A 24,378-nucleotide genomic window follows, 5' to 3' on the forward strand; every position below is an offset into this window, starting at 1 on the left:
ATCTTTTCCAGGGGAGGGTCCCTCTGTCCTCCGCTCTGTGCCAAGCTCCCAGCCAGAGGCCCCCAGCCTAGCTGGATGGTGACACGTGAGCCCAGAGGCTGCTTGCTGGGGCTTGTTCTTGTTAAGGACACAGGTGTCTTCCTTGAACTGCCTGCCCTTTGGTTTTGAACCTCACTGACATTAACGCCCCCTCTGTGGAGGACACAAGTTTGGGGAGAAAGGCCTCTGGGCGTCGCCTGCTTGGCTGCAGCTCAGGCCGGGCCCCCAGTCCCTGACAGGAGAGAGGATGTTGCCTCCACCCCTGGAGGGCTGGGCGGGCAGGGCCTGCCTGGGGTTTCCCGGAGCCCCGCCCGCCCCACCGTCTGAGTGCACTTCAAAGTGGCTGTGGGGGGGGCACGGGCCCTGGCACTTGTCGCCAGCCTCTCCCCTCAGGTCTAATTACTTCCACATGCGCCCAGAGCTTTGAAGCCCTCAGACTCCCTGTGGGAGGAGGGGAGAGGAAGATGGGGGGCAGAGGCGGGGAACGGGTGCAGGAAGGAGCCAGCGGGGCTAAACTAGGGAGGGCGGGCTGGCCCCCTACCTATGCCACCCTTGGGGGTGGGGGCAGGGCTCCTGGGTGCCCATGGCAGTCGGGCAGATGTCCCTCCCCAGCAGGCCAGGTCCCGCTGCTCCATGAGAGTCCTGACTCCGAGGTCACTGGGCCCAGAGCCCTCGGGGTGATTCAATCCTAGGCTGACAAGTCCAGACAGCTTTCAGAATTAATGGGAGGTAGGTGCTGGGGGGGGTGGGGGGGTGGTTGCTGGGCCCCAGAGGGCAGCCAAGCCTCCTGACTGGGCTCCTAACAGGTCCTGAACAGCCCTGACCTGCCTCGCCTGGGCCCTGGGGGCAGTGGTCCTTTCCACTGGCATGACCCCTCTCCCCCCAAAGAGCCCTGCCCACACATCCCTGGGCATCCCGGCCGGTCGCTGGCACCCCATGCCCACGGCAGCCCCGTGGCAGAGGCACCATCCCAGGCGAGCAGCCACACGTGCGAGGGCTCCGATGTCACAGCCCCTCAAGCCCGGCCCTCGGCAGGGTACTCACACATGGTCTTTGTTACTCTGTCCTCTTCCAGCTTCGAAGCAACTTGACTTTGGGTGATTAATGGCAACAGGAGGCTGTGCCTGGGGAGGTGGCTCTGATTTATTGATGTTGCTTTGTTGAAAACAAATATGTAGCTCAGGGAAGCATCTTTTGAGGGGAGTATCGGATGGCTGGAAGGTGACACACTAGCTTTGGTACCAGTGGCAGAACCACACCATTCTGTGTGTGTGCGGAGGACATGTGGGCTACCTGTTTAGGTGGGCGGGTCTCCCGCCACCCGCTTCCCAGTGACCGAGTGCTTCTCTCACACCGGTGGGTACCTGGCTGCCCCCGGGGGCGGGGTGGGTAGGGCACCCACCCAGGCACCTGGCCCCTCATCCTGTCAGCGACCTCTCCCCTCCGCATGCTGTGTCCTGGCTGTCAGCAGCAGGCAGAAGGGATGACCTGGGGAAGAGGGGTGGTTTGCTGGGAGCTGGAGGAGAACGTTGTGGGTCAGCGGCTTCTGTCATGTCTGCAACCAGAGGCTACGACTCCCAGCAGGCAGTCACAGTGAGGGTGGAAACCCTAGAAGTCCAGAAGCTGTGGGGGAGAGGCGTGCTCAGAGCCTTATGGGTGTGGGCCACCCACCCACTCCCCACCCAGGCCCTGTTCTGGAGGCCCACCTACCAGCTGAGGCAGCACCTTCTCCAGCTGCTCCACATCCACATGGTCCAGTTCCTCTGCCTGGGCCTGCCGGACACTGCGGATGGCCGCTTCTGCCGTGATGCGGGGGGAAGTAAGGTAGAGAAAGCTGGGGGGGCTTGAACCCCAACCCCCCTGGCCACAGCCCTGGCTGTTCCCCCACCCCTGTGCCAGCTGACAGCTCAGAAGACAAGGTTGAGACTTCTGAAATACAGAAATTTTCAGGGACAAGGTGCTTGTGGGAAAATGGGAAAAAGGTGTCTTGATAGCCTCACTGAAAAATGTAAAGGGATCACAAATCACCCAGACAAGCCTGGGTGGGACCCCAGAGGACGCTATCGGGCCCCTCTGCTCACCTACAACGAAGATCTTCAGCAGCTCGGCCATGAGCTGCAGCGCATCCCCACTGACTGCAAGGCGAAGGGAGCAGGTTACAAGTACGCGTTCTCCCTGCTGCCCCACTCCACCCTCACCGCTTTTGGTGTGGCTCATGCTCAGGCTGGTGACCTCCACCCTCTGTCTGGCCCACCCAGCCCTCCCTGAGGCCCTGGCTCCTGCAGAGCTGCAGCGCAGGGTCCCAGCACCCCACCCCTGCTTCGGGCTCACACACCTTTGGTCTTCTTGTCTTTAAAGTGCAAGTGCAGCAGTTTGCTCACCAGCTCCTGGGGGACGGAGGGCACATCAGTGAGCCACTTCCCCCACCCCTCCTGCTGACCCTTTAGTCATTTCATTGTGGATGGGATGGGGTTGTAATTTCCAGCTGGAAATGCTGTCTGTGGGGCTGGGTCTCCCCAGGGTGGAGGACTAGGCATGGGGGGATACCTCCCTGCGAATGCCTCCAGGAGAGCCAGATATGAGACGCGTGTGGCAGACACGAGGGAGCAGCCAAGGTGCCGGCCCACTGCTCTGGGCTCCAGTCCTCATGGTATCCAGAATGGTCTTGTGCTCCTGCTCCCAGAGACAAGTTGCTTTCCCCACAGTGGGCCCCTTCACAGGCCTGCCCATGTCACTAACATTGCCTGGCTTTGTCAGACCCTGCTCTGAGCACGGTGCCAGCTGCATCCCAGGTCCCTCCTTGGGGCCTACAGCATGGCACGGAGAAGGGGATCTTCCTGTAATGGGGAAGGGTACTGTGAGAACCCCAGAGCTTAGCAGGAGCCAGGCTCCTTGTCAATGGGCAGTCAAGGTAGGGGACCCAGGGAGGTTGCTGAGGGTAGGGACCAGCTGGAAGAAGCTGTGAATGAGGAGCCCACAGAGCGCCTGGGGACGTGGAACAGCAGCAGTGGGTGCCCAGGAGCCCAGAAGCCAGGTGTCGTGCAGAGGTGAGCCAAGGACCCACAGGCCTCCAGCCTTGGCCATGGAGATGGCACTGCCTTGCCCAGTGCAGCTCAGCAAAGCTGGAGAGTAGAGTGGAGGGAGTGGACCCCACTGGAGACCCATCTCTGGAGGCGAAGAGCTTGCCATTGGTCACCAGCAGCGCTGAAGCAGCTTCACCCTTCCAGCTATGACCACGGGAGCCTGGCGCCACCTGCTGGTCCTACACGCTGTGTACCTGGAGTGTTAGTCACTCAGTGGTGTCTGACTCTTTGGGACCCCATGGACTGTAGCCTGCCAGCTCCTCTGTCCATGGAATTCTCCAGGCAAGAATACTGAAGTGGGTTGCCATTCCCTTCTCCAGGGGACCTTCCTGACCCAGGGATTGAACATGGGTCTTCTGCATTGCAGGCAGATTCTTTACCAACTGAGCCACTGGGGAAGCCCGTGTACCTGGAAGATACCAGGAAGGGCCCAGAAGGCTCTACCACTCCAGCAGCTCCCAAACCCAGGTGAAGAGCTAAATCAGTCAGATTGCTGGTGGGGGGCAGCTGCATGGGGTGGTCGTGACAAAGGGATCAACACCAGCTGGGAGCTGAGATTCCCTAAATTTGCAGAGGGGAAGATGGGATCTGGGATGTGGTCAGCCTTTGTCCCACTGTGTGGAGGCAACACAACCCCTGACGCGACAGCCTTGGTCATGGGTAATGGCCACAACCCCAGCTCTGGGTGATAAAAGAGCGAAAATCCCCACTAGGACAGGGTGGACAAGGCAGTGCTCACAAGGGGCTGGGATGCACCTTCCCACCCCAGGTTCACAAAGGCCTGACATCAAGGGCTCAGTGTCTCCAAACCTTAAGGCAGAGTAACAAAATGAGACCCAGACCACTCATAGCCAGCGGAGTGTGGGAGGTGGCGGGCCTCCCTATCCATCCACCCAGAGCAGCACTTGCCAGGTGCAGGGCAAAGGGGCTTACTCTGGAAGTGGGTGGCTTGGGTTTGACCCTAGTTCTGCTGATTTCTCCCACTGGCAAGTAGGGACAGTACTAGGACCCATGTCCTAGGGTGCTGAGCATTACACGGGCCAATTCATGCCTGGTGCATACCCAGTGCCTGACTGCTGGGTGTGTTGCTAAGAAGAGCACTCGTAGAGACACAAACACACCAGACAACGGAGCCAGCCCGGCTAAATCGAGACGCAAAGCACAGGTCTGGCGTAACAGGAAAAAGGCCAAAAAGAAGCTTTAGAATACACAGCCGAGCTGTGTCTACACTACCAGCGAGCTGGGCCGCACTGTGCTCTACGCTAAACCCTTGAGGGAGGAGAGTCCTGCCGAACCCGTAGCCGCGGGGCGAGGGGCAGGGGTCGGCGGCCCGGGCTCCTCTCTGAGTCTCCCTGCATTTGTGCCAGCACCTACCCCTGCCCGATTTCTGCACTTTCCGTCTGGCCACAGACTAGGGCGCCTATTCAACCTTCTGCTACCGGGGCACGGGACCACGGAGGACGAAGGGAGCTCGGAATGGCGGTCATTGCCGGATTCTGGAAACTGGCTCACCCTAGATGGCAGCGCGGGGGCCGGCTCAGGACCCGCACGTGAGTCAGGCAGGGAAGAGGGGTCGCAGCGTCCCCACCGGCCCCGTGCGCGTCCCCCAGCCACAGAAACCTCGCCCGGCGCCCCCAACCCGCCCAGCCAGCACGCCCTTTCTCACTTTCCGGAAGACGGCTCCGGTTTCCTCCATGACCGCCACAAAAGCGCGCGCCCTCTGGAGCCCCGCCCCCGCCTCCCCAGCCAATGAACCCTGAGCGCGCCCTCTGGAGCCCCGCCCCCGAGCTGTCAGCCAGTCGACCCAGAGCGCGCCTCCCGGAGCCCCGCCCTCGCAACGCCAACCAATAGTCCCGCCGCGCGCGCCCGCTCCTTCGCCTTCATTGGCCGTGGTGAAAGCCCTCCTCCGCAAGGCCTCCTGGGAGTCGTAGTTTCTACCAGGTCTTCCCGGCGCGCCCTGCTCTTCCTGGATACTGAGGCGCGCGGAGGCCGCGTACACCTGCGGCGTACGAGCCGGGGTCAGCGGCCCGAGGGCTAGGGCCTCCGGCCCGGGGCCCAGGGGTACGTCCGACGCCCGGACAGGCTCTACCGCTGGAGGCTCCGCCCCCGAGGACGCCCACCTCCTTGGTCCCCGGCTCTTGCGGTCTCCTGAGCATCACCTGCCCCCTCTCTCCTGGGGCCTCCTGCCTGTTGGACCAACTCAGTTTGTTCCTTGTTCCTCGCCTGCTGAGGACTTAGGGTCTTTGTGCCCCGCACTGAGCTGCCGGGGCCTCTGTAGGCCCCCATGGGAGAGGCCCTGCCCTTCTGCCTTTCCCTGGCTTCCTGGCTCCAGCTGGCTTCTGGTGAGTCCTGTCTAGGAGTTTGGGGAGAAGCCCTTCCTGCACTCCAGGGACATGGAGGAGTTCCGGCGCGCCTACAGTCGGCTGTGCAAGGAGAGTGGGACCGAACCCCAGGAGACTGTCCTGCAGCAACTGCACCAGCTGCCGCAGGGCCGGCTGGACCTGGCCACACAGAGCCTGACAGTGGACACCTGCAGGGCTCTGGGCAAGCTGCTGCAGAAGGAGTCACTGCTGACGGAGCTCATCCTGAGTGACTGCATGCTGAGTGAGGAAGGTGGGCACCAAGGGCCGGCAGCGCCCAGGGCAGTCCTTGCAACTTCAGAGTTGGGGCTGGGTTCAAGCCCTTTGCTTCAGGGCCACCTCCTCTGGCTGCTTTTGCACTGCTGCTCATTAGCTACATATACCCCAGTCCTTGGTGCTTGGCACCTCTAGCAAAGAACTCTCTGTCCCACCTGATCTCTTTTTTTATTTTTGGTGAAGTTTCTCCATTTCACTGTCATTAAAGCAACCCCTTTGGAAACCTGAGCGCAGAAGGCAATTTCTCTTTTTAACGGGAAAGCCCTTAGCGTCCCCCAGCTTAGGAGAGTCCTGCCGTGCTGATGAGCACAAGGGTCAGCAGCCTGACTCGGCACTTGGAAGCTGTTTCAAACCTGACACAGAAGTGGGGTGACTTGGCATGAACCCTGGCTGGTGGGGGCCACGTGGACAGCTGTCCCTCCCCTGTGTCTGGGGAGCTGCCCCAAAATGGAGCCGCCAGGGGTGGAGAGTGACTGCCCTGCTCTCTTACAGGGGCCACGCTGCTGCTGCAGGGTCTGTGTGTCAACACTGTTGTGCGGTTTCTGGATCTCAAGGTGGGTGGATCTGCACTCAGGGGCATGCCACCTGAGAGCAGGAGTAGAGAAGATGCAGGTGTCCTGGCAACCAGGAGTCTGCATGGTGGCCAGAGACCATGTCTGTAAGCGCTCTGGGCACACAGGCTCCGCACCGTTTTCTCATGGTCTCATGAATGTGTGCTGGTGTTCTGAGGGCAGAAATGTGAGTTCCAGAGCATTCTCACAAGCACACTGAAAGAGCCTGCATCAGAAGGCCACTCTGGTCAGGGAAGGCAGAATCTGAAAGGAGCCACACGTCTGTTCAGAGCGTGCCATGGCCTCACCCGCTGCCTGACCAGGGTATTCAGAGCCCAGGCCAGGACGCCGGAGAGTGACTGGATGACCTCTTCCTGTCCTAGGGCAATAACCTTCGAGCAGCAGGGGCCGAGGCACTGGCAAAACTCCTCCGACAGAACAAGTCCATTCAGAGGTAGGGTGGCAGTCCCAGCCCCCAGCTCTCCCCGCAGCCTCTGCTCTCTCTGTGGTTCTGGGTTGGCTCCAGGGGACACTCTTCTGCAACATGGGAGCTCACACCTCATGCCAGCCTTCTCTGGTCAGGGGTAGGTGGGTATAAGTTACTCAATTTCTGCCAGAGACCCCCCAAGCCCGCGCTCCTCCTCGAGCCCACTGGATCCCATGGGAGGAGGATGCCCTTTGGGCTATGCACCTCATGTCCACCCTTCCTGCAGCCTCACCCTGGAGTGGAACAACCTGGGCACATGGGATGAAGCCTTTGCTACCTTCTGCGGGGCCCTGGCGGCCAATGGCACCCTGCGGCAGCTGGACCTCCGCAACAACCAGATCAACCACAAGGGCGCCGAGGAGCTGGCCCTGGCCCTGAAGAGCAATGCCAGCCTCCAGCAACTGGGTGAGGCTGCCAGCACCGGCCCTCCCCATCCTCAGAGCAGGCAGGGAGGTCTTGCATCCCAAGCCCTCCCAATGCTTCCTCTGTCCTCTCCCAGAAGGGAGGGGGTGGTGAGGAGGGGCACACTGAGCCGGGCTCCTGATCTGTGGCCCATCACAGGAAGTGCCAGTGTCTTGGGCAGGGCCAGCCCTCCCACCCCTGGCAACACCACATTTCCTTCCAGACCTGCGCTGGAATCACATTGGCCTCCTCGGGGGCCGCGCCCTGGTGAACTGTCTCCCCAGCAACAGAACCCTGTGGAAGCTGGAGCTGGCTGGGAATAACATCCCGGGCGACATCCTCAGAGCCGTGGGTATGGGCACATGGGGCTGCTGGCAAATTGCACTGTTTGAAGCAGGGCATAGAGCTGATTCCCTGTTGACAGGATCAGCTGATTCACCTCTTAAAAGTCACATTTTGGCCTTTAACCTTTGGGGGCAGAATCCACCGAGAGAGGGGCTGCTTGGGCTGGAACCATAAGGGCATCACAATGGTAGAGTATTAGAAACAGAGGGAGCGGGGAGCAGGCACCAAGGAAGAAAGGGCAGAGGCGGGAGCCTGCAGAGTGCCAACGGCCCAGGCTTACCACGGTCCCCTCCTCACACCACGGTCCCTTCTGTCATGACCCTCAACTCCTCCATCCCAGGCCTGCTGAGTGCTCTGCCACTCCCCTCGGCAAGTTGTTCCACCAGCAGCACCAGCCCCTTGAGGGCCCAGGCTTTGGCCGGAATCTAGTGTGAGGTTACCATCTCCTGAGTCTCCCCAACTCATGTCCTCTCCTGTTTCTTGGTTCTTGCACCTGCCTCTGAGTCACCCCAGTTGACAGTGTGGCCGCTTCTGGCCGGCCCCTCTCCAAATGCTGCCTGGATCTTTCCAGCACATGGGAGCTGAGCACAACATTCACCTCTTAAAAGTCACATGTTGGCTTTTAATCTTTGGGGAAGAATCCAAATGCCCACCTTTTGTGACAGTTGAGCAACCTCTTCCCATGAGACTGTCCCCCCACCAGGTGCCTCCCAGGCTCCTCGCTTCACTGTTGCCCCTATCCCCTGTCCCCGCTGCCTCTGAGCCTCTCACCTGCTAGTGCACTGAGGGGTCCGATCGGTGTGGTTAAGACATGGGGGTGGGCTGGCCATTGGCCATTCTTGGGGCTCAGTCCCCCAGGAGACGACTTCACTCTTTCCAACAGAGCAAGCCATGGACCACAACCAGGACCGGCAGACCGTCTTCCGGGAAAGCCAGGCCCGTGCCCAGGTGCTCAGCAAGGAGGTGCGGCACCTCCGGGAAGAGAAGTCCAAGCAGGTAAGGACGATGCTGCCTCTGACCGCAGGGCCTTGCCCCGTCCCGGCTGTGTGGACAAAGAGCCCCCCTCAGCCCCCATGCCATGGCCACCTTCCCTCCCTCTGAGCTCTGGAGCCTCTCCGAGAAGCCAGTACCTAGGCCCCAGAGGCAGCCTCTTGTTCTGATGCCTTTCAGCTGGGTGGGTGGACTTCCCCCTGGGCCTCCCTCTCCTTGGATGAGGCTCAGCTCCTTGGTGTCCTGCTGCCTCAGTAGATGTCGGCCTCCTTTCTTGCCAACCATGGGGAGTGAGCAGGCTTTGGGCCCTGACGGGCTCTGCCTGGCTCTGTCCCCAGTTTATGGACTTGATGGAGACGATCGACAGACAGAGAGAAGAGATGGCCAGGAGCAGCAAGTGAGCTTGGCCCCGGGTCCAGGGCAGGGCGGCAGTGCAGTGGGGGAACCTGGGGGTCTGGGTCCTGGTTCTGGCCCTGGAGTGACCTAATGTGGGAGCCTGGTCATCTCCCCACAGACAAGGATGTGGGCTGTATTTCCTGAGGGAGTTGGCTGGAGGGCTCAAGGCGCCACTGAGCACTGCCTTAGCCCACACCTGGACATTGTGTGAGCATGAGGGGCAGCAGCCGCTTCAGGGAGGGGCTCAGACGACTCGGGTTTGGGCCCCTCGAACCCTCCTCTCTGTCCACAGGGCATCGGCTGCACGTGTGGGGCAGCTTCAGGAAGCCCTGAACGAGAGGCACTCCATCATCAATGCCCTCAAGGCCAAGTAAGGAGGGGCAGAAGGCAGGATGGGGATATGAGGAGGTTTCAGAACACTTCATAGGCCTGCCCACAGAGCAGAGGAGGACCATCCTAGTAGGGACTCAGGTTCCAGTGCACAAAGGAAGTCAGGGAAACCGCTAGGGTAGTTACTGAGAAGGCTTTCTGGGAAGAGCTCCAACTCATCTGCTTGCAAAGCTGGGCACTGGGCACTGAGGGAGGGAAGGTCAAGCTTTGTCTGCTTTCCCCAAGCCCCACCCCAGGCTCCCTAGAAGCCTGGTTCCACTGCCCTGCACCAGCCCCCCCGCCCCCGCCATCCCCTTACCTGGTTTTGCAAAAAGCAAGTTCTTTTCATTGGCAGCAGACAAGTCTCTGAGGAGCCTAGACTAGCTCAAGGGGCACTAGCAGGTGTAGTGGCCTGGCAAGAATGACCTTAGCAAAGGCTAGAGGTCGGCTGGAGCAGGGCTGGCCCTTCTCTCCTTGCAGACTTCAGATGACAGAGGCTGCCCTGGCTCTGTCGGAGCAGAAGGCCCAGGACCTGGGGGAGCTCCTGGCCACCACAGAGCAGGAACAGCGGAGCCTGGCACAGAGGCAGGCCAAGGAGCACAGGCTGGAGCAGCAGGTGGGTGGGTGTGGGGTGGGCAGGCCGGGGGTGCATGGTGGCAGATGGGCACTGATGCCCTTTTGCTGTGTTACCCCCAGGAAGCTGCAGAGCGGGAGTCTAAGCTCCTCAGAGACTTGTCTGCTGCCAATGAAAAGAACCTACTTTTGCGAAACCAGGTATGGGGGTGGGGGGGGGATGGGGCCAGCCCCTGGGGAGCCTGGGGTGGGGCTTCGGGTAAGCTGAACGAAGCTTCCTCCCTCCTTGCCAACTTTGCAGGTGGATGAACTGGAGCGGAAGGTGAAATCTCAGCAGGAGCAGCTGTTCCTGACCAAAACGGAGCTGACCAACACGACGGCTGAGCTGAAGATGCGGGCCGTCCAGGCTGAAGGTCAGCACACCCAGGCCTGCTGCTGGGGCCTGAGAACCAGGGGCCCCATGAGGAGTCCCACCCACTTGTCTCCCCTGTGCTTCCAGAACGCCTGGAACTGGAGAAGAAGAGGTCCCGGCAGAGCTTGGAGGACGCGGAACAGCTGCGCTTCAAGGAGGTGCCTATCAGTTGTGTCATCTGGGCTTTGCCCTCCCTGTTCCCCCAGTGGGGCATGGTGTCCCTAAGGCAGACTCCTGGCTGGGCTTCCCTCAACAACCTTGGGCTGCTGCTGACAGTCCCAGCAGATGTCAGACCCAAACCCTCCCTACCGGTTTCTAGAAGGGACCCTGACTGTGCCCGGGCCACAGTGCAGGCTGCCATCTGGGGTGCAGCACTGGGACCTGCCCTCCGTCCTAGCTTCCTCCGAAGCCACTTGGGGCAGCCTCTAGTTGGAAAGAACAGGGTCCCCAAGATTCATCTGCCCCCTCCAGGGTGGGGATCCCATGAGGGGAAACCTAGGGGGCCAGACTGCCAGCCCTATCCCTGCCTCGCACCTGGGCAGGTGGAGCACATGACTCGCCACCTGGAGGACAGCGAAAGAGCCATGCAAGAGAGGGTGCAGAGGCTGGAGGCTGCACGGCTGTCACTCGAGGAGGTGAGCTGGGTGCCAGGCTTGGGAGGCTGAGTGTGGCTAGAAGGGGTCCCCCGGCAAGGGCTGAGGATGGTTACTGTCTGTGGTGTAGGAGCTGAGCCGGGTGAAGGCCGCGGCACTCAGTGAGCGAAGCCAAGCCGAGGAGGAGCTCATCAAGGCCAAGAACCAAGTCCGCCTGGAGGAGGTGAGCTCAGGGTCACAGCCCACTGCTCACAGCACCCACCAGGGAGAGCACTGAGGGGCTGGCATGAGCTGCTGGGCTTGCACAGCCCTTCGAGCTTAAGTGGGCATGACCGAGGCTGTCTCCTGGCTCTGTAGGGAGGGACAAGGGAACAGGAGCTCCAGGGGTGCAGAAGAGCCAGACGAGGACACTCAGCCCATCAGTACCACCTCCAGCCCCCCCTGCAAAAAGCCATGGTCCTCCCTCCCCACAGTGGGGAAGGGGTTTGTCCCAAATGTGCAGCCTGTGACCACTTGGTGGAAGTCGGGGGTGGGGGGCCCAGGAGGCAGGATGGTGTTAGCTTGGCACACGGGGGAGTCTCCTCATTCGCGTTTGAACCCATTCAGAACAAGGCATGTGTTAACTGTAGTGACAAAGTGGTTTCCACTTTGCAAATATAAGCTTCCTTCAGCCTGAAGGGGCAGGGGTCACTCCTCACAGGAGCTCAGAGCCACAGGCCAGAGAGCAGCTCACCCGTCCTTCTCCTGGGCCCACAGCAGCAGCACCTGGCTCACCTGGAGGAGAAGCTGCGGCTGCTGGCACAGGCACGGGACGAGGCTCAGAGCGCCTGCGTGCAGCAGAAGCAGACGGTAGCCGATGCCCAGGCGCGGGCCAGCCAGCTGGGCCTGCAGGTGGAGAGCCTGAGGCGGCGCCTGGAGGAGCTGCAGCAGGTAGCTGGGACACTGAGAGCTCCCGGTGGTGCCCCTGGAGCACTGCCCCCCCGCCCCGCCCCAGCCAGCACCTCACACTCACCCCTCCTTGCCTGGCAGGAGCTGAGCAACAAGGACCAAGAAAAAGTAGCTGAGGTGACGAGGGTGCGGCTGGAGCTGCAAGAGCAGAATGGCCGCCTGCAGGCCGAGCTGACGGCCCAGGAAGCACTGAAGGAGAAGGCCGCGGCCCTGGAACGCCAGCTGAAAGGCGAGCTGAGCCCCAGGCCCCTCCACCCGGTGGCATTTCTGCAGGGCCTTCCTTACTAGGCCATCCCACAGAAGGAGGAGGCGGGCCGGGAGAGCTGAGCTTGGCCCAGGTCTTCGCTCCGGGAGGTGCTGGTAGGGGAGGCTGGGTGCGTGTACGCCCAGGGGACCCTGAGCAAACCCCACCCCGCCAGCCCCCTGTGGACCTCCTAACTGGCGGGAGCGGACCCTCTTCCTCACTGAACTTCCCCTCCTGCAGTGATCGCGAGTGACCACCGGGAGGCGCTGCTGGACAGGGAGAGCGAGAATGCCTCTCTCCGAGAGAAGCTTCGCCTTAAAGAGGCTGAGATCGCCCGGATTCGGGATGAGGAGGCCCAAAGGGCCAGCTTCCTGCAAAATGCTGTCCTGGCTTATGTGCAGGGGTCCCCCCTGAGGACCTTGAGCCCCCAAAAGTGAGGGGTCAGGGAAAGTCTGAGAGCGGCAGGAAGGTGGCATCTGTCGGACGAGTGTCTGACGCCTGCCCCTCCCTTCTTCACCAGGAACAGGCCACTGGCAGGTCTGGGCTCTTTGCGCAGAGTCTACAGCCAGTAACGTGGAAAATCAGTGCTGGGCAGGATCTGAGAGCAAGACAGCCGCAGCTTACAATCGGGGTCCCTGTCTGGGTGGTGGGGGCGGTCCAGAACCTGGCTGGCCAAGAGGGCCCTCCCCACTCCGTCATCCCCATCGCAGGGAGTGACATGCCTGAGAACACAGACCCAAGAAGGTAGGAGCAGTGCGTGAGCTCTCCCGGCCCCACCCACCGTGGTGCAGTCACCTTTTACAACCAGGAGCTCTGCAGTTTGCTCACCCCAGGGTATTTTGAAATACAGAATTTTGCACTTTGTGATACATTTTGGTTCCAGTGCCTTTCTCCCACATCAGTCTGTGCTCCCAAACCCGGGCCCTGCAGGAAAGGCCGGCCCTCCAGGTGTGGCTGGGTCACCCCTTCTAACTGCTATCAGGTGGGGATGGTCTGGCTACTGCAGCGGATAGGAGGGGATGGGGTGGGGGGGGGCGCAGAGGGCTGCCAGCTTTGAGGGTCTCTGGTGATTGACAGCAAACACCCGAGTTTTCAGCAGCTGCCTTTTGGTTGGAGGGTAGGTGGGCCCTGGGGGTGCTCTGCCTCGAAGAAACCCTGTGCCTATCGACCACAACCTGTCCAGGTGGGTGGGAGCCGCCTGCCTGCGCTGCCCTCACCCCATGAAGTGGGTCACAGGGAACCGGGGAGGGCCTGCCCGGGCTCAGACTCGCTAAGGGGTTCGTTGTGTCCCGCCCCTCACCAGATTTCTCTGGAAAGCGCGTCGGCCCGGGTTCGGGGCTGGTCCGCGCCCCCCGCCCGCCCTGCCGGCCGCGCTCGGCTGTCTCCGCGCCCGGCGCTCGTCAGCGCTCGGCTGTCTCCGGCCGCTCGGCTCGGCGCTCGGCTCGGGTCCGCGGCCGCTGCGGCGCCGGGCATTTCTCCGCAGCTCGGCTCGCGGCCGCGCCCGCCCGGCCCGCGCCCATGCAGGCCATCAAGTGTGTGGTGGTCGGCGACGGGTGAGTGCGCGGCGCGGAGGCCGCTCGGCCGGGTTTGCCCGGCGGGGTTGGCCCTGGGGATCCTCCTGGGCAGGGCGCGCGGCTCCGGGGCGCGGCCGGGGCGGAGGGGGCGGCGCGCGCACAGACCAGGGATCCTGGCTCGGGGTCCAGGCGCGGCGGCCCGGATGCGCCCCCGACCGGCCTGTGGGCGTCCGGGGACCGGGCAGGGGCAGGAGGACGTGGTGGGGCGGGGTCCCGGCTATTCGCCGGGCGCAGGCCTCCAGCCCAGGCCCACCTGATGCTGCCAGCTGCCCGCGGCCCCGCCCGGCCTCCGGGTGGGTGGGGCCAGGGCTCTCACCTGGGCTGAACCCTCAGCGGGTGCCACCCTCCCGGCACCTGCCTGGAGCGCTGAGGCGGCTTGCCGCAGCCCGCACCCACCACTCTGTCTCCGAAGCCCACCTGTCCTGGTCCCCCTCCTCTGTCCCTCGTTCACTGCGGATCTGCTGGGCAAGCACCCCTGTCCCCACCCTGGGACCGTGGGAGTGGGCCGCCCTTGCTGAGCGGAGGGCAGAGATGGGCCTGGGGGCAACGTGGGCTCGCCTTCTCTCCACAGCGCCGTGGGGAAGACCTGCTTGCTGATCAGCTACACAACCAACGCCTTCCCCGGAGAGTACATCCCCACAGTGTGAGCAGGCGGGCAGGTCCAGCGGTGGGGAGCAGAGGGTGTGGGCGCCTGTGCGCGAAGCTCCCCTGGGCTTCGAGGTGGGGCCCAAGTGGCCCTGGTCTGGGTTCCTGGGGTGGAGCAAGGTGCTGATAGAGCTGCAGGTCTGTGCAGGACTGAGAACCCAAACACTGGCGGATCTCTCTGTTTCTGCAGTTTCGACAACTATTCTGCGAATGTGATGGTGGATGGGAAGCCCGTCAACCTGGGGCTGTGGGACACCGCCGGGCAGGAGGACTACGACCGCCTGCGGCCACTCTCCTACCCCCAAACTGTAGGGGACCACAGGGGTGCCTGCAGGGGCTGGGTGGCTTGGGTAGAGGCCCCAAGGGCCTGGTGCGTGTGTATGTTGAGGTCTGAGGCCATTCAGAGCCTTTTGACACTTCCCACATGGTCCTCTCCTTCCTTCCCTTCCTCCCAAGGACGTCTTCCTGATCTGCTTCTCCCTGGTGAGCCCAGCCTCCTTTGAGAATGTTCGAGCCAAGGTAGGGCAGGGCAGGAAGCCGGGTTGGTCTTCCTGGGAGGGGTGGAGACTGCCCAGAGAACTTGTCCTTACAAGACAGGGTCTCTTGCTTGAAGGCCTGACAGAGGCAAATTGTTCTTTAGAGGCAGAAGAGATGCCTATTCCACTTGGGGTAGGGGTGGTGAGTGCGGCTCTTAGAGAAAGGAGGGCCCTGATTGCGAGGCCCTGATGAGCTTGGAAGCTTCTTGGCAGCATATTTTTGTTCTTGGTCATTGCTTTACCAGACCTAATGGTTGCCCTTTAGGGCAAGAAGGGCTAAGTGTGGGTCTAGGCACAAGGAACGGGCCCTTGAGAGCTGTGGCCTGCTCTGGGCCAGGCTGAGGGCAAGGCCCTCAAGGGGTAGGGAGGGATCAGAGCCTCCATTCCCACAGTGGTACCCAGAGGTTCGGCACCATTGCCCGCACACGCCCATTCTCCTGGTGGGCACCAAGCTGGACCTTCGTGACGATAAGGACACCATCGAGCGACTGCGGGATAAGAAGCTAGCGCCCATCACCTACCCCCAGGGCCTGGCCATGGCCCGAGAGATCGGTGAGTGGGCCCGTCCAGGCCTGCTGGCGCAGGGAGGAGAGGAGTATGCTCTGCGAGCAACAGCGTTAGCCTGCGCTCCCCCCAACCCTCGATACCTCTCCTCACGGCCCCCTTTCTTGGCCGATCCCAGGCTCTGTCAAGTACCTGGAATGCTCAGCCCTGACCCAGCGGGGCCTGAAGACAGTGTTCGACGAGGCCATTCGGGCTGTGCTCTGCCCGCCCCCTGTGAAAAAGCCAGGGAAGAAGTGCACGGTCTTCTAGAGCCCCCACTTCCGGAAGAGCAGCCCTCCCTGCCTGTATCTGTTGTGTTGAGATGTGTCCTTGAGTCCGCTGTGGGGGAGTGGTGGGGGTGGGGAGGGGGAAGAAGCATGGGGATGAGGCTGCTGCTCCCGGGGCAATGCGGGGGCCATGGGGGTCCTGTCTGCTCTGCCTCGTCTTCGTAGAGGTGCAGCTCCAGCCTCCCCTGGCCCCCACGGGAGGCTGGAAGGGAGCAGGGTCTCCCTCAGGCTGTAGGGGCGGGTCCGGGGCAGCCCCAGGATGGGCTTCCCTGATGGGGGAGTTTGGGGGGGGTGGGTTCTGTCCTTGTGCCCCAGGATGGGGCAGCCCCTTCTTATTTTATACAATAAACCTTCTTCATCATCTCCTGTTCTTATCTCACTCCCTGCCCTGCCCGGGTCTCTCCCTGCCGACTCCTCCACCCTGGGGGTGCTAGGCCCCCAGCCCCTGCCAGCCAAGGGTACAGAGCAGTGAGCTTGACACTCCCCAGCTCCCAGCACAAGGCCAGTTGAGTCCTCTGCCTCCATAGGAGGGACCCTATGGAGTGGGAGTGAGTGTGGGAGTGGGTGGGAGCCAGTGTGCTTGGCCCCTTCTGCATAAAGCAAGCCCCTCCTGTGCTGACCTCAGGCCTCTGGGAGGGCACAGCACCCCTCAGCAGCTCCCAGGGGTGATGCAGGACAGTCTGCAGTCAGGCCCTAGGGGGCCCTGTGGAGCCCAGGCCAAGGCCAGGGGCCACTCAACTGAGTGTTCATGAAGACACACTCTAAAGAACAAGGGTGTCCTACAACCCCAGAGCTGTGGACAGGACAGGAAGGGTGGCAGATGGGTCAACAGTTTGGCTTTGCTGGGCAGACACGGCAGGAGGTGAGGGGTGGGCCCGGCCTGTCACCAGGACATCACCCCTGGGGCCTGCAAGGCACCAGTCTGGGCAGATACATGACATGAAGCTAAAAGACACTCAGCTCCCCCGCAGTGGTGTGCAGAGGGTGGACTGCTGGATTTCAGGAATTCTGCTAGCCAGTTTTTAAGTAACCACTGTTAAGAATTACATAAACTTGAAATCAGTTGTATTTAAAAATGAAATTAACAAATACTCAAAATCCATCACTTCCTAAATATTTTCATACACGTACTATCATCTGTGCTTTGGGGTGTAAGCCTTTTGTATCTGTGTGGTGAGGACAGCATGGAAAAGTGGAGGACAGACATCTCTGTGTCAGCTCCACCTCAAGGACATCAAACAGAAGGGAATATGTCACCATGGAAGTTGGCAAATTCTACAGCTGGATCTTGACCTGGACTGTGCCTAGTACATGGTGAAGGACTCAGAACGCTGCGGGAATATTCTCTCAGTAATTGAAAACCACCACCTGATTCGGCAAAGTCGTTCAACCGTGAACAAAGTAGTGAAGTTCCAGCACACAGCCTGCTCAGTTCACTTTTGTCTTCCGCGCTGACTTAAGGAATACCAATGATCATTCACATGAAAACACCACCACTTCCACCCGAGAGGCTTCTGGACAGGGCCGAAGATCATCCTTGGTCAAATTCACTACCCTCCTTAGGAGCTGGCCTTCTGGAAAGTCCTATATACCTGCCAGGGACTTAGCCAGGCCCAACAATCTCTGGCAGGAGAGCCAGGCTGCCACTGGCCCAGGGTGAGCTGAACGGGTGTCTCTACCTGGGATTTGTCCCCATGCTCAGCTCTGAGCTTTGCATCTTCCGGCCACATGACTGCAGCCTAGGTGTGATTGTGCAGGCTGGACAGAAGAACCATGTTTACTGAAGAGATGGGGAAGGGGATTGGGGGTAAAGGTGGGTTCAACTTGGAACAGGGGTGTGTGGGGATGGAGGGGGGTGCTTAGGTAGCCAGGAAGCCCCCATCCACCGGCACAGTGGAGCCTGTGATCATGCTGCTGCGGTCACTGAGCAGGAAAAGGATGGTGTCCACCACATTCTCCACCTCTGTGGGCGAGGTTGGTTTCAGGACGTGCATGAAAGGAGCTGCCCTTTGTCCTTCCCTCCCACCCCTCACCTGAGCAGGCCACTGGCATGACTCCCGGCCGGGCTCCTGCCCAACTCACCAGCAAACTTGCCAAGGGGGATGCGGTCCAGCATGGCCTTGGCCTTCCGAGGGTCACTCCAGGCGGCCTGGCCCATGGGTGTCATCACCACCGTGGGGTTGACTGCATTCACACGGATCTGCACTAGCACAGGTAGGGGGTCAACTTGATGGGCTGAGGCTCTCTGAGCACATGGACTGGGGGATGGGAGGCATCCCACTGGGGCTCACCTTGTGTGGCCCGAGCTCCACCGCCATCACTTTGGTCAGTATGTCCAAGGCACCCTTGGTGGAGCCTGTGAGGATGGACAGCATGTGTGGAGCCTGAGCTGCCTGCTCAGATGGGGGGTGGGGGGGTGGGAGGAGTCGGGGCAGGGCACAGCCGGGCCTCACTCACAGTAGACACTGTGGTTAGTCAGTCCCCGTTGGGAGGCCTGGCTAGAAACATTCACGATGACCCCTGGGGCTCCCCGGGCTATCAGGCCTCGGGCCACAATCTGAAATCGCAGAAGAAGGATGAGGCAGGGCTGGCATCACCCAGCAGTTCCCAGTCCTGCCCTGAAGCCAGCGCACCTGGGACACCTGGATGACCGCCCGAAGGTTCACATTGAAAGACCTGGAGGCAGATGGACAGACCCTGGTCAGGGACTGAGGCTGCTGCAGCAGGAGACAGCCCTTCCCCAACGGTGTTCCTCCACCCGCCCCGACTTACATGTCATATGCCTCCTTGGTGACCTCCAGGAAGGGCTGCAAAAACGCCACAGCTGCATTGTTCACCAGCAGGTCCACAGGGCCAACACCTCCCAGCGCCTGCTCCGTGGCCTCCCAGTCAGCCAGGTCCACGCACACGGTCTCCACCCCAGGACACTGTATATTATGTGGTATGGGAACACATCTACCAGAGTCTCCATGCCCTGGAAAGGGTACAGCTGGGCCTCTCCCATTCAAGTGAGAGGGACTGTGTTTTCGTGACCTTTCAGTCTCACAGGGATAGGGGGTTAGGGGTCCCTGGGGAACTAGTCGCCTTTTGGGTCTCCCAGGATGCTGTCGGGGGAGGGTTAACTTGTCCTTTTGGCAACTCAACTAGGGGCTTCAGGATCAGGGAATCTAGCCCCGCCTCCAGCCAGTCTACTTCCTCCCAGCGCCCGAGCGCCTCTGGCCCAGCAAAGCAGCCATTTCTGCCTCCTCCTAAGTCCAGGAAGAATCATCGTTCTTCCGCACGTCCGGCGAGGGGCGGGGGTGCTAAGAGTCCTTGGTAAGCACCAGCGCCCAGCTCCCGTGTGTCCCTCCTTGGCCGCCCTCAGCTCCCCACTGCTGCCCCCTGGGCTGGGACAGGGCAGCGCCTACCTCGCGGACCAGGCTGTCCAGGTCGGCCTGGGTCCGGCTCACGGCCACCACTCGCGCGCCCGCCGCGTGTAGCGCCTTGACAATACTGCGACCGATGCCTGCGAGGAGCACGGAGGAGTGAGGGTACCCATCCCCGGCCACCTTTTCCCGGCCCCCGCCACCTCCCCAGGCCCACCTTTGCCAGCCCCCGTGACGAGCGCCCGGCGCCCCGCGAGTCTCAGATCCATGATGTTCCGGCTGCTGCGAACCTTGAGCGGCGCTCCAGGGTTCAGGAGGGCGCGGGGCGGGGCGCGGGGCGGGGCGCGGCAGGCCAATCGCAGGGTGGTGTCCCGCCGTGGGCGGGGATAGTCAAATAGTGGTCTCCCGCGGGGGCAATTGGCCGAAAGGAGTGGGCGCGGCCGAGGGGAGACACACAGGGTCCTCGCCAGACCCTGGGGCAGAGTTTATCCAACTGCCTTCTCTGTGGCCCTTCAACCCGGCGAGAAATAAGGTTAGCGGGCCCCGCCAACATTTTTCCCTTCCAAGTAGGTTATTACAAAAAAATAAATAAATAAAACCAGATATGGTAATTTTTACCCGAAAGAAGATGAAAGAGAACGCAGTGCTAACCCCTTTTTTGTTTCTGAGAATAAAAGTTTGGCTAAAAAGATCACATGTTCCCCTCCCCCAAACCTGGGAGCAGCTCACTTGTAGTGCTTAAAGTGAAAGGGTTTGGACAAGCCTATAAGCCTGAAGAAGAACTGATGCGAAGACTCCTGGGAAAAGACCCTGATGCTGGGAAAGATTGAAGGCAGGAGGAGAAGGAGACGACAGAGGATGAAATGGTTGGATGGCATCACCTATGATGGACATGAGCTTGAGCAAGCTCTGGGATTTGGTTCTGGACAGGGAATCCATGGATGCTGTAGTCCATGGTGTCACAAAAAGTCGGAAAAGACTGTGTGACTGAACTAAACTGATAAGCCTGAAGTAGAGGCCAAGGACCACAAAAGTGCACTTTAGCTGCAAGGGTGTTGAAACACTAACTCGTCCAACCCACCCACAGAAGGTCACTAGTAGTTCAAAAACTAGGATAGGTTGGGATGGGCTAGGATTGGGATCATCAGGGTACCAGTGGCCCCCAAGGGCAAGCATTGCTTCCTGGAGCTTTGGGTCAGTTAGAGATGTTCGTGTGCACATGTGTCCATGCATGTGTGCACTGGTTCCATCTCTTAAATCTACTTTGTTCTATGGATCATGGTGGGAAAGTCTCAAAACTGCCCTGAGGGCCTTTTTTGGCCAGGATTATGTAAGGAATTGGTGACTGCAGGGCCTCTGCGGGGCTTTGGGCCCAGAGGGGTGGATTGTCTGGCGAGAAGGTGGCCTGGGGGCAGCAGGAGGCACAGATTTGAGAAGCCCCTGGAGGATCACCAAGTGAGTTCTCCCTACCAGACCTGGTCATGTGCCACTGCCCATCCCCTCTGGGCTCCCACCTAACCCTGCCTTCTGCTCCTAACCTTGGACCCTGCCATCTGCCTGCCAGAAGCCAAGGGGCAAGGAGTGGAGGGGAGGGGGGACAGTCCCCAGCCTGTCCTTCCTGAGAGGCACATCAGCTTAGATCCTTTCACTGGCTTTTCCTGTCCCCCCAGAATGGTGTCCAAATCCTTTCTTTGTCCAGTGATCCTCTGTGGGCCAGTTCAATTCAGTTGCTCAGTTGTGTCCGACTCTGCGATCCCATGGACTGCAGCACGCCAGGCTTTCCTGTCCATCAGCAACTCCCAGAGTGGGCCAGTTGCACTGATCCAGATCAGTTTTGGCACAGACCTTGCTCTGGAAGCCCTGAAGCTGAGCAGAATTGCCCTTTACTCTCTCAACCCAGTGCTACCATTGCCTGGATGGCCCCACCCCAGCCCCTTGTCTCTTGCCCCCTTTCCCAGGGTTATACACTGCACCAGGCCAGCTGACTGACCACCTCAGGCCCTCATCACACACTCAGATGGCATGGGTAGGAAGCCGACCAGGGCAAGCACAACTGAATCCCGGCAGGGCCCAGGAGACCCTCTAGCTGCCCCAGCTGCAGAGCTCTTGTGTCTGGGGTCAGGCCAGGAACAGTAGGCATGGCAGCAGCTCTGGACACTTCCCTAGCTGGGGCTGCCCTCTTCATGGGTGGTCTTGTGGGGGAAGGTGTGCCCCAAGGTGAAACTGGGTTTCTCAGGCTTAGGTAAACTATAATGGTCCAGCACCACCCTTCTACCTCCTTCACTCCAGGACTGAGAGCTCAGGCCCATCTTCCCTAGGGATGGCCCAGAGCATCTCCCCGCAGCTCCTCAGACCCTCTTCCTTCTCCAACTGAAGGTAGTCAGAGCAGGGGGTGCTGGGCTGAAGGTCAGATCCAGAACCACAGGGAAGGAAAGTTGGGTGCAGGCTGCCCTCTGCACAGAGAAGGTTGGGTGTATCAGGGGCATGGACAACAAAGACAAGGAAAAACATAGCCCTTCAGATCAAAATCAGGGGTCAGCTGTGGAATTCCTTTGACTTTGGATCTGCCCCTTCTCTACCTCTTGTAAGATTAACCTGTGCGGCTCAGTCCCTGATCCTCCCCTCCCTGCCCTTGGGGCAAGCTCATCTAGAGCCCAGGCAAGGCTACTAGTTTCAGGAGAATGGCTTCTATTTATTTAGGCAAATCCAACGTAGCACAGTGGACCGCACAGTGGACCACACAGTGGGTGGGAGCAGGAGGGACTGGGTCTCCTGGCACCCACATATTGGGTGTGGAGGAATGTGGTCTGGTTCGGGGGGTGGGCGGGGTGGGGCAGGTATGGGGTTGCAGGCTGGTGGGGCGCTGCCGAGTTGTGTCGTGGAGGTGGGACCATACCGTGGGCCGGGGCGTGCAGGTCTGGGAGTGGGCGTGGATGGCGTCGGGGGCGTGGTCTAGGGCGTGGAGAAGTGTTGCCTGGTGGCCCTGAAGGCCTGAGGGCGGGGCGGCGGGGCGTGGAGGCGTGGCGCTCTAGGAAGCCAGGTACCCGGCGTCCACCAGGATACCCGACCCGCTGGTGGAGGCGCTGCGGTCGCTGAGCAGGAAGAGGATGCTGTTCACCACGTCTTCCACCTCTGCAGCGGGTAGGGGGCGGGGTCAGCGCGGCTCGGCCGGGCTGGCTCTGCCCAGCAGCTCCAGCTGGGCCCGCCACTCCGCGAAGCCCCCCCTGACCTGCAAACTTCCTCAGCGGGTGGCGCTCCTTCAGCTTCTGGAAGAACTCAGGGTCAGCCGAGGCTTTTTGGCCCATGGCTGTCAGCACCACCGTTGGATTCACGGAGTTCACCCGGATCTGGGGCCGGAGGGGCCAGAGGGGCGGCCTCAGACGGCGTCCGAACCCCGCCCTCACGGCCCCCACTGAGCTTGCTCACTCACCCCTTGAAGCCCCCTACACCCGTTCTGATCCCCAGGCCCCAGCCTTGCCCACCACCACCCACCTGACCCCTACCCTGCGTGCCTTCTCAGGCCTGGATCCCTGGCACCCCCAGGGCCCCCATGCCTACCTTGTATGGTCCCAGCTCCATGGCCATGAATTTGGTCAGCATGGTCATTGCACCCTTGGTGGAGCCTGTGAGGAGAAGGCAGCACTGAGGATCCTTAAGGTTTCAGCAGGCTTTGCATGAGGCCCAGCCCGGGAGCCCAACTGCTCCTGCCCGGAATAGGGGCTCAAGACTGGGCAGAGGGACTCACTGTAGACAGCTAGGTTGGGGAAGGTGACGTGGGCCACCATGCTGGAGACATTGACAATGGAGCCAGGCACTCCACGGCTGATCATGCCCCGGGCCACGATCTGGAAGCCAAGACAGGGGACAGCCTGAGCCCACCGCACCCCCGCCTGGGCCATGTCAGTGCTGAGCCACAGCCTCCCACTGCCTCACCTGGGACACCTGGAGCACAGCGCGCAGGTTCACATTGAATGACCTGGGGAGACAGCAGACAGACCACGGTCACACCCGAACCCTGTCCTGGGCAGCCCTCTCCCGTCAACTTCCTTTCCTCCTCCTCACCTGTCAAAGTCCTCCTTGGTGGTCTCCAAGAAAGCCTTCATCAGTGCCACGGCGGCATTGTTCACCAGCAAGTCCACAGGGCCCACACCGCCCAGAGCCTTCTCCGTGGCCTCCCAGTCACCCAGGTCCACGCACACAGGCTCTATCCCGGGGCACTGTGGGGAGGCATTGGCTGGTGACCAAAGGGGTGGTCCTGGCAGGCTTATGAGGCATCCCCAAGGGTCACAGCCCCGGGTCACGCTAGGCCTGCACACCTTACCTCCTTGGAGAGGCTGACCAGGTCACCGTTGGTGCGGCTCACAGCCACCACTCTGGCTCCTGAGGCATGAAGGGCCTTCACCGTGTCCCGTCCGATCCCTAAAGGGGTTCACCAGGCAGGAAGATGGCCCAACAAATCTGGACCAAGACTGCGAGTGGGGGCTGCAGATATGCTGCTCAGGAAAGAGTGATGAGAGGGTGCTGGCTAGAGGGGTGTTGGCCCAGGAGGTGGCGGGAGGCAGGTATCTGGACAACTAGAATCCAGCCAAGGGAGGCCCAGAGGGCAGCCCCTTCCTGCTGAGCCCAAGGAAGAGGCCTTGGCTAGATGTGCCCCCATCTGCCCAGACTTGAGTCTGAGGGCCGTCCTCTCAGGCTCTTGCATTGACCAAGGAGAGGCTAGTGTCCTGTCCCAGTGGGGCCTGCTGGATGGTAGGGAGCAGTGCAGGTCCACTTTGGCTGGTTCGGTGGCTGGAGTTGGGGGGGGCACTTGCTGGCAGGGCAGGCTGTGACAGGCACAGAGGGGACATGCAGGCCCCAACACGAGGCTCTGGGTCTGCGCACTTTGCTCTCTAACCTCAGTTCCTCTCACACCCCCACCTGCCCAGCTCACGCCTACCTTTTCCTGCTCCTGTCACCAGGGCCCGAAGGCCACTGAAATTCAGCTGCATGGTGCCGTTCTAAGCCACTGTTCAACCAGAAATGAGGGTGTGGGGATTTTATAGGCTGGGGCTGGGGCAGGCTGGGCGGTTTGGGGTGGGGCTGGCTGGAGAAGGGGATGCTAGGGACATCAGCACAGCTTCTGTTTCCTGTTTACAGAAACCTGCCTCCCTGGAAGGGGTTGCCCTCCTTACCGACAATCCAAAGGGGCCAGCCAGAAGCTCCAACCCGGGTTTGGAAAACAAATTAGAAATAAACCCTAGGGGAAAAAAAAAAAAGAAATAAACCCTATGGTGTGGAACATGTCCCGTCCTGGCTGGCTGGAAGCAGATGGCCTGGAACTGGTCCCTGAGAGCGCTGAGTCTGGTGCGCTGGGGTGACGG

The 24,378-nt window shown here is 60.9% G+C and overlaps 6 protein-coding genes across 7 annotated transcripts; 3 read left to right on the plus strand and 3 right to left on the minus strand.

Moving 5' to 3' along the window:
• Positions 1–1,162: 1,162 nt before the first annotated feature.
• On the minus strand, positions 1,163–4,874 carry CENPX (centromere protein X). Its single transcript, XM_043463800.1, has 5 exons — positions 4,789–4,874; positions 2,375–2,426; positions 2,121–2,174; positions 1,750–1,838; positions 1,163–1,662 (listed from the first exon to the last, which is right to left on the minus strand). The coding sequence occupies exons 1-5, from the start codon at positions 4,816–4,818 to the stop codon at positions 1,648–1,650; spliced, it is 240 nt and encodes a 79-aa protein (XP_043319735.1). The 5' UTR covers positions 4,819–4,874; the 3' UTR covers positions 1,163–1,647.
• On the plus strand, positions 1,657–4,875 carry LOC122438667. Its single transcript, XM_043463768.1, has 4 exons — positions 1,657–3,086; positions 3,267–3,404; positions 3,490–3,590; positions 4,490–4,875. Exons 1-4 carry the CDS (start codon positions 2,938–2,940, stop codon positions 4,873–4,875), a joined length of 774 nt encoding a protein of 257 aa, XP_043319703.1. The 5' UTR covers positions 1,657–2,937.
• A 181-nt stretch (positions 4,876–5,056) lies between these two features.
• LRRC45 (leucine rich repeat containing 45) lies at positions 5,057–12,937 on the plus strand. Of its 2 annotated transcripts, XM_043463720.1 has the most exons (17): positions 5,057–5,735; positions 6,251–6,312; positions 6,693–6,763; positions 7,023–7,201; positions 7,422–7,550; positions 8,427–8,539; positions 8,872–8,930; positions 9,222–9,299; positions 9,779–9,914; positions 9,995–10,072; positions 10,173–10,284; positions 10,371–10,441; positions 10,826–10,918; positions 11,007–11,099; positions 11,633–11,806; positions 11,906–12,053; positions 12,309–12,937. In XM_043463720.1, exons 1-17 carry the CDS (start codon positions 5,516–5,518, stop codon positions 12,503–12,505), a joined length of 2,013 nt encoding a protein of 670 aa, XP_043319655.1. In that variant the 5' UTR covers positions 5,057–5,515; the 3' UTR covers positions 12,506–12,937. The 2 variants fall into 2 exon arrangements, 1 of the variants encoding a protein (XP_043319655.1); XR_006268598.1 differs by lacking the exon at positions 12,309–12,937 and having other exon boundaries at positions 11,577–11,806; positions 11,906–12,045.
• Positions 12,938–13,080: 143 nt separating this feature from the next.
• Positions 13,081–16,016, plus strand: RAC3 (Rac family small GTPase 3). The gene is made up of 6 exons (XM_043463792.1): positions 13,081–13,621; positions 14,214–14,285; positions 14,478–14,595; positions 14,744–14,806; positions 15,216–15,375; positions 15,506–16,016. Exons 1-6 carry the CDS (start codon positions 13,587–13,589, stop codon positions 15,634–15,636), a joined length of 579 nt encoding a protein of 192 aa, XP_043319727.1. The 5' UTR covers positions 13,081–13,586; the 3' UTR covers positions 15,637–16,016.
• A 685-nt stretch (positions 16,017–16,701) lies between these two features.
• DCXR (dicarbonyl and L-xylulose reductase) lies at positions 16,702–19,371 on the minus strand. Its single transcript, XM_043463780.1, has 8 exons — positions 19,236–19,371; positions 19,061–19,158; positions 18,426–18,580; positions 18,287–18,329; positions 18,111–18,210; positions 17,945–18,009; positions 17,736–17,853; positions 16,702–17,616 (listed from the first exon to the last, which is right to left on the minus strand). Exons 1-8 carry the CDS (start codon positions 19,285–19,287, stop codon positions 17,513–17,515), a joined length of 735 nt encoding a protein of 244 aa, XP_043319715.1. The 5' UTR covers positions 19,288–19,371; the 3' UTR covers positions 16,702–17,512.
• A 2,318-nt stretch (positions 19,372–21,689) lies between these two features.
• Positions 21,690–24,031, minus strand: LOC122438691 (carbonyl reductase [NADPH] 2). The gene is made up of 8 exons (XM_043463814.1): positions 23,955–24,031; positions 23,340–23,437; positions 23,081–23,235; positions 22,952–22,994; positions 22,764–22,863; positions 22,577–22,641; positions 22,248–22,365; positions 21,690–22,150 (listed from the first exon to the last, which is right to left on the minus strand). Exons 1-8 carry the CDS (start codon positions 24,004–24,006, stop codon positions 22,047–22,049), a joined length of 735 nt encoding a protein of 244 aa, XP_043319749.1. The 5' UTR covers positions 24,007–24,031; the 3' UTR covers positions 21,690–22,046.
• Between the last annotated feature and the right edge of the window lie 347 nt (positions 24,032–24,378).

Source organism: Cervus canadensis, chromosome 1 (assembly GCF_019320065.1).
Source record: "Cervus canadensis isolate Bull #8, Minnesota chromosome 1, ASM1932006v1, whole genome shotgun sequence".
In the NCBI taxonomy this organism is placed as follows: Eukaryota; Metazoa; Chordata; class Mammalia; order Artiodactyla; family Cervidae; genus Cervus; species Cervus canadensis.

Coding starts and splice junctions, on each gene's coding strand:
- CENPX (XM_043463800.1), bottom strand. CDS start 4,818: ATGGAGGAAACCGGAGCCGTCTTCCGGAAA. Junction 2,427..4,788: donor CCGGAGCCGTCTTCCGGAAA/GTGAGAAAGGGC, acceptor TCCGTCCCCCAG/GAGCTGGTGAGCAAACTGCT. Junction 1,839..2,120: donor GCTGAAGATCTTCGTTGTAG/GTGAGCAGAGGG, acceptor GCATCACGGCAG/AAGCGGCCATCCGCAGTGTC.
- LOC122438667 (XM_043463768.1), top strand. CDS start 2,938: ATGGGCAGTCAAGGTAGGGGACCCAGGGAGGTTGCTGAGGGTAGGGAC. Junction 3,405..3,489: donor CTGTCCATGGAATTCTCCAG/GCAAGAATACTG, acceptor TCTGCATTGCAG/GCAGATTCTTTACCAACTGA. Junction 3,591..4,489: donor CCAGCAGCTCCCAAACCCAG/GTGAAGAGCTAA, acceptor CATTTGTGCCAG/CACCTACCCCTGCCCGATTT.
- LRRC45 (XM_043463720.1), top strand. CDS start 5,516: ATGGAGGAGTTCCGGCGCGCCTACAGTCGGCTGTGCAAGGAGAGTGGG. Junction 8,931..9,221: donor GAGATGGCCAGGAGCAGCAA/GTGAGCTTGGCC, acceptor CTCTGTCCACAG/GGCATCGGCTGCACGTGTGG. Junction 10,073..10,172: donor ACCTACTTTTGCGAAACCAG/GTATGGGGGTGG, acceptor CCAACTTTGCAG/GTGGATGAACTGGAGCGGAA.
- RAC3 (XM_043463792.1), top strand. CDS start 13,587: ATGCAGGCCATCAAGTGTGTGGTGGTCGGCGACGG. Junction 14,286..14,477: donor GGAGAGTACATCCCCACAGT/GTGAGCAGGCGG, acceptor CTGTTTCTGCAG/TTTCGACAACTATTCTGCGA. Junction 14,807..15,215: donor TTGAGAATGTTCGAGCCAAG/GTAGGGCAGGGC, acceptor CCATTCCCACAG/TGGTACCCAGAGGTTCGGCA.
- LOC122438691 (XM_043463814.1), bottom strand. CDS start 24,006: ATGCAGCTGAATTTCAGTGGCCTTCGGGCCCTGGTGACAGGAGCAGGA. Junction 23,438..23,954: donor GGTGACAGGAGCAGGAAAAG/GTAGGCGTGAGC, acceptor GAACCCCTTTAG/GGATCGGACGGGACACGGTG. Junction 22,151..22,247: donor CCCGCTGAGGAAGTTTGCAG/GTCAGGGGGGGC, acceptor TACCCGCTGCAG/AGGTGGAAGACGTGGTGAAC.
- DCXR (XM_043463780.1), bottom strand. CDS start 19,287: ATGGATCTGAGACTCGCGGGGCGCCGGGCGCTCGTCACGGGGGCTGGC. Junction 19,159..19,235: donor CGTCACGGGGGCTGGCAAAG/GTGGGCCTGGGG, acceptor TGCTCCTCGCAG/GCATCGGTCGCAGTATTGTC. Junction 17,854..17,944: donor TGGAGCTCGGGCCACACAAG/GTGAGCCCCAGT, acceptor GTGCTAGTGCAG/ATCCGTGTGAATGCAGTCAA.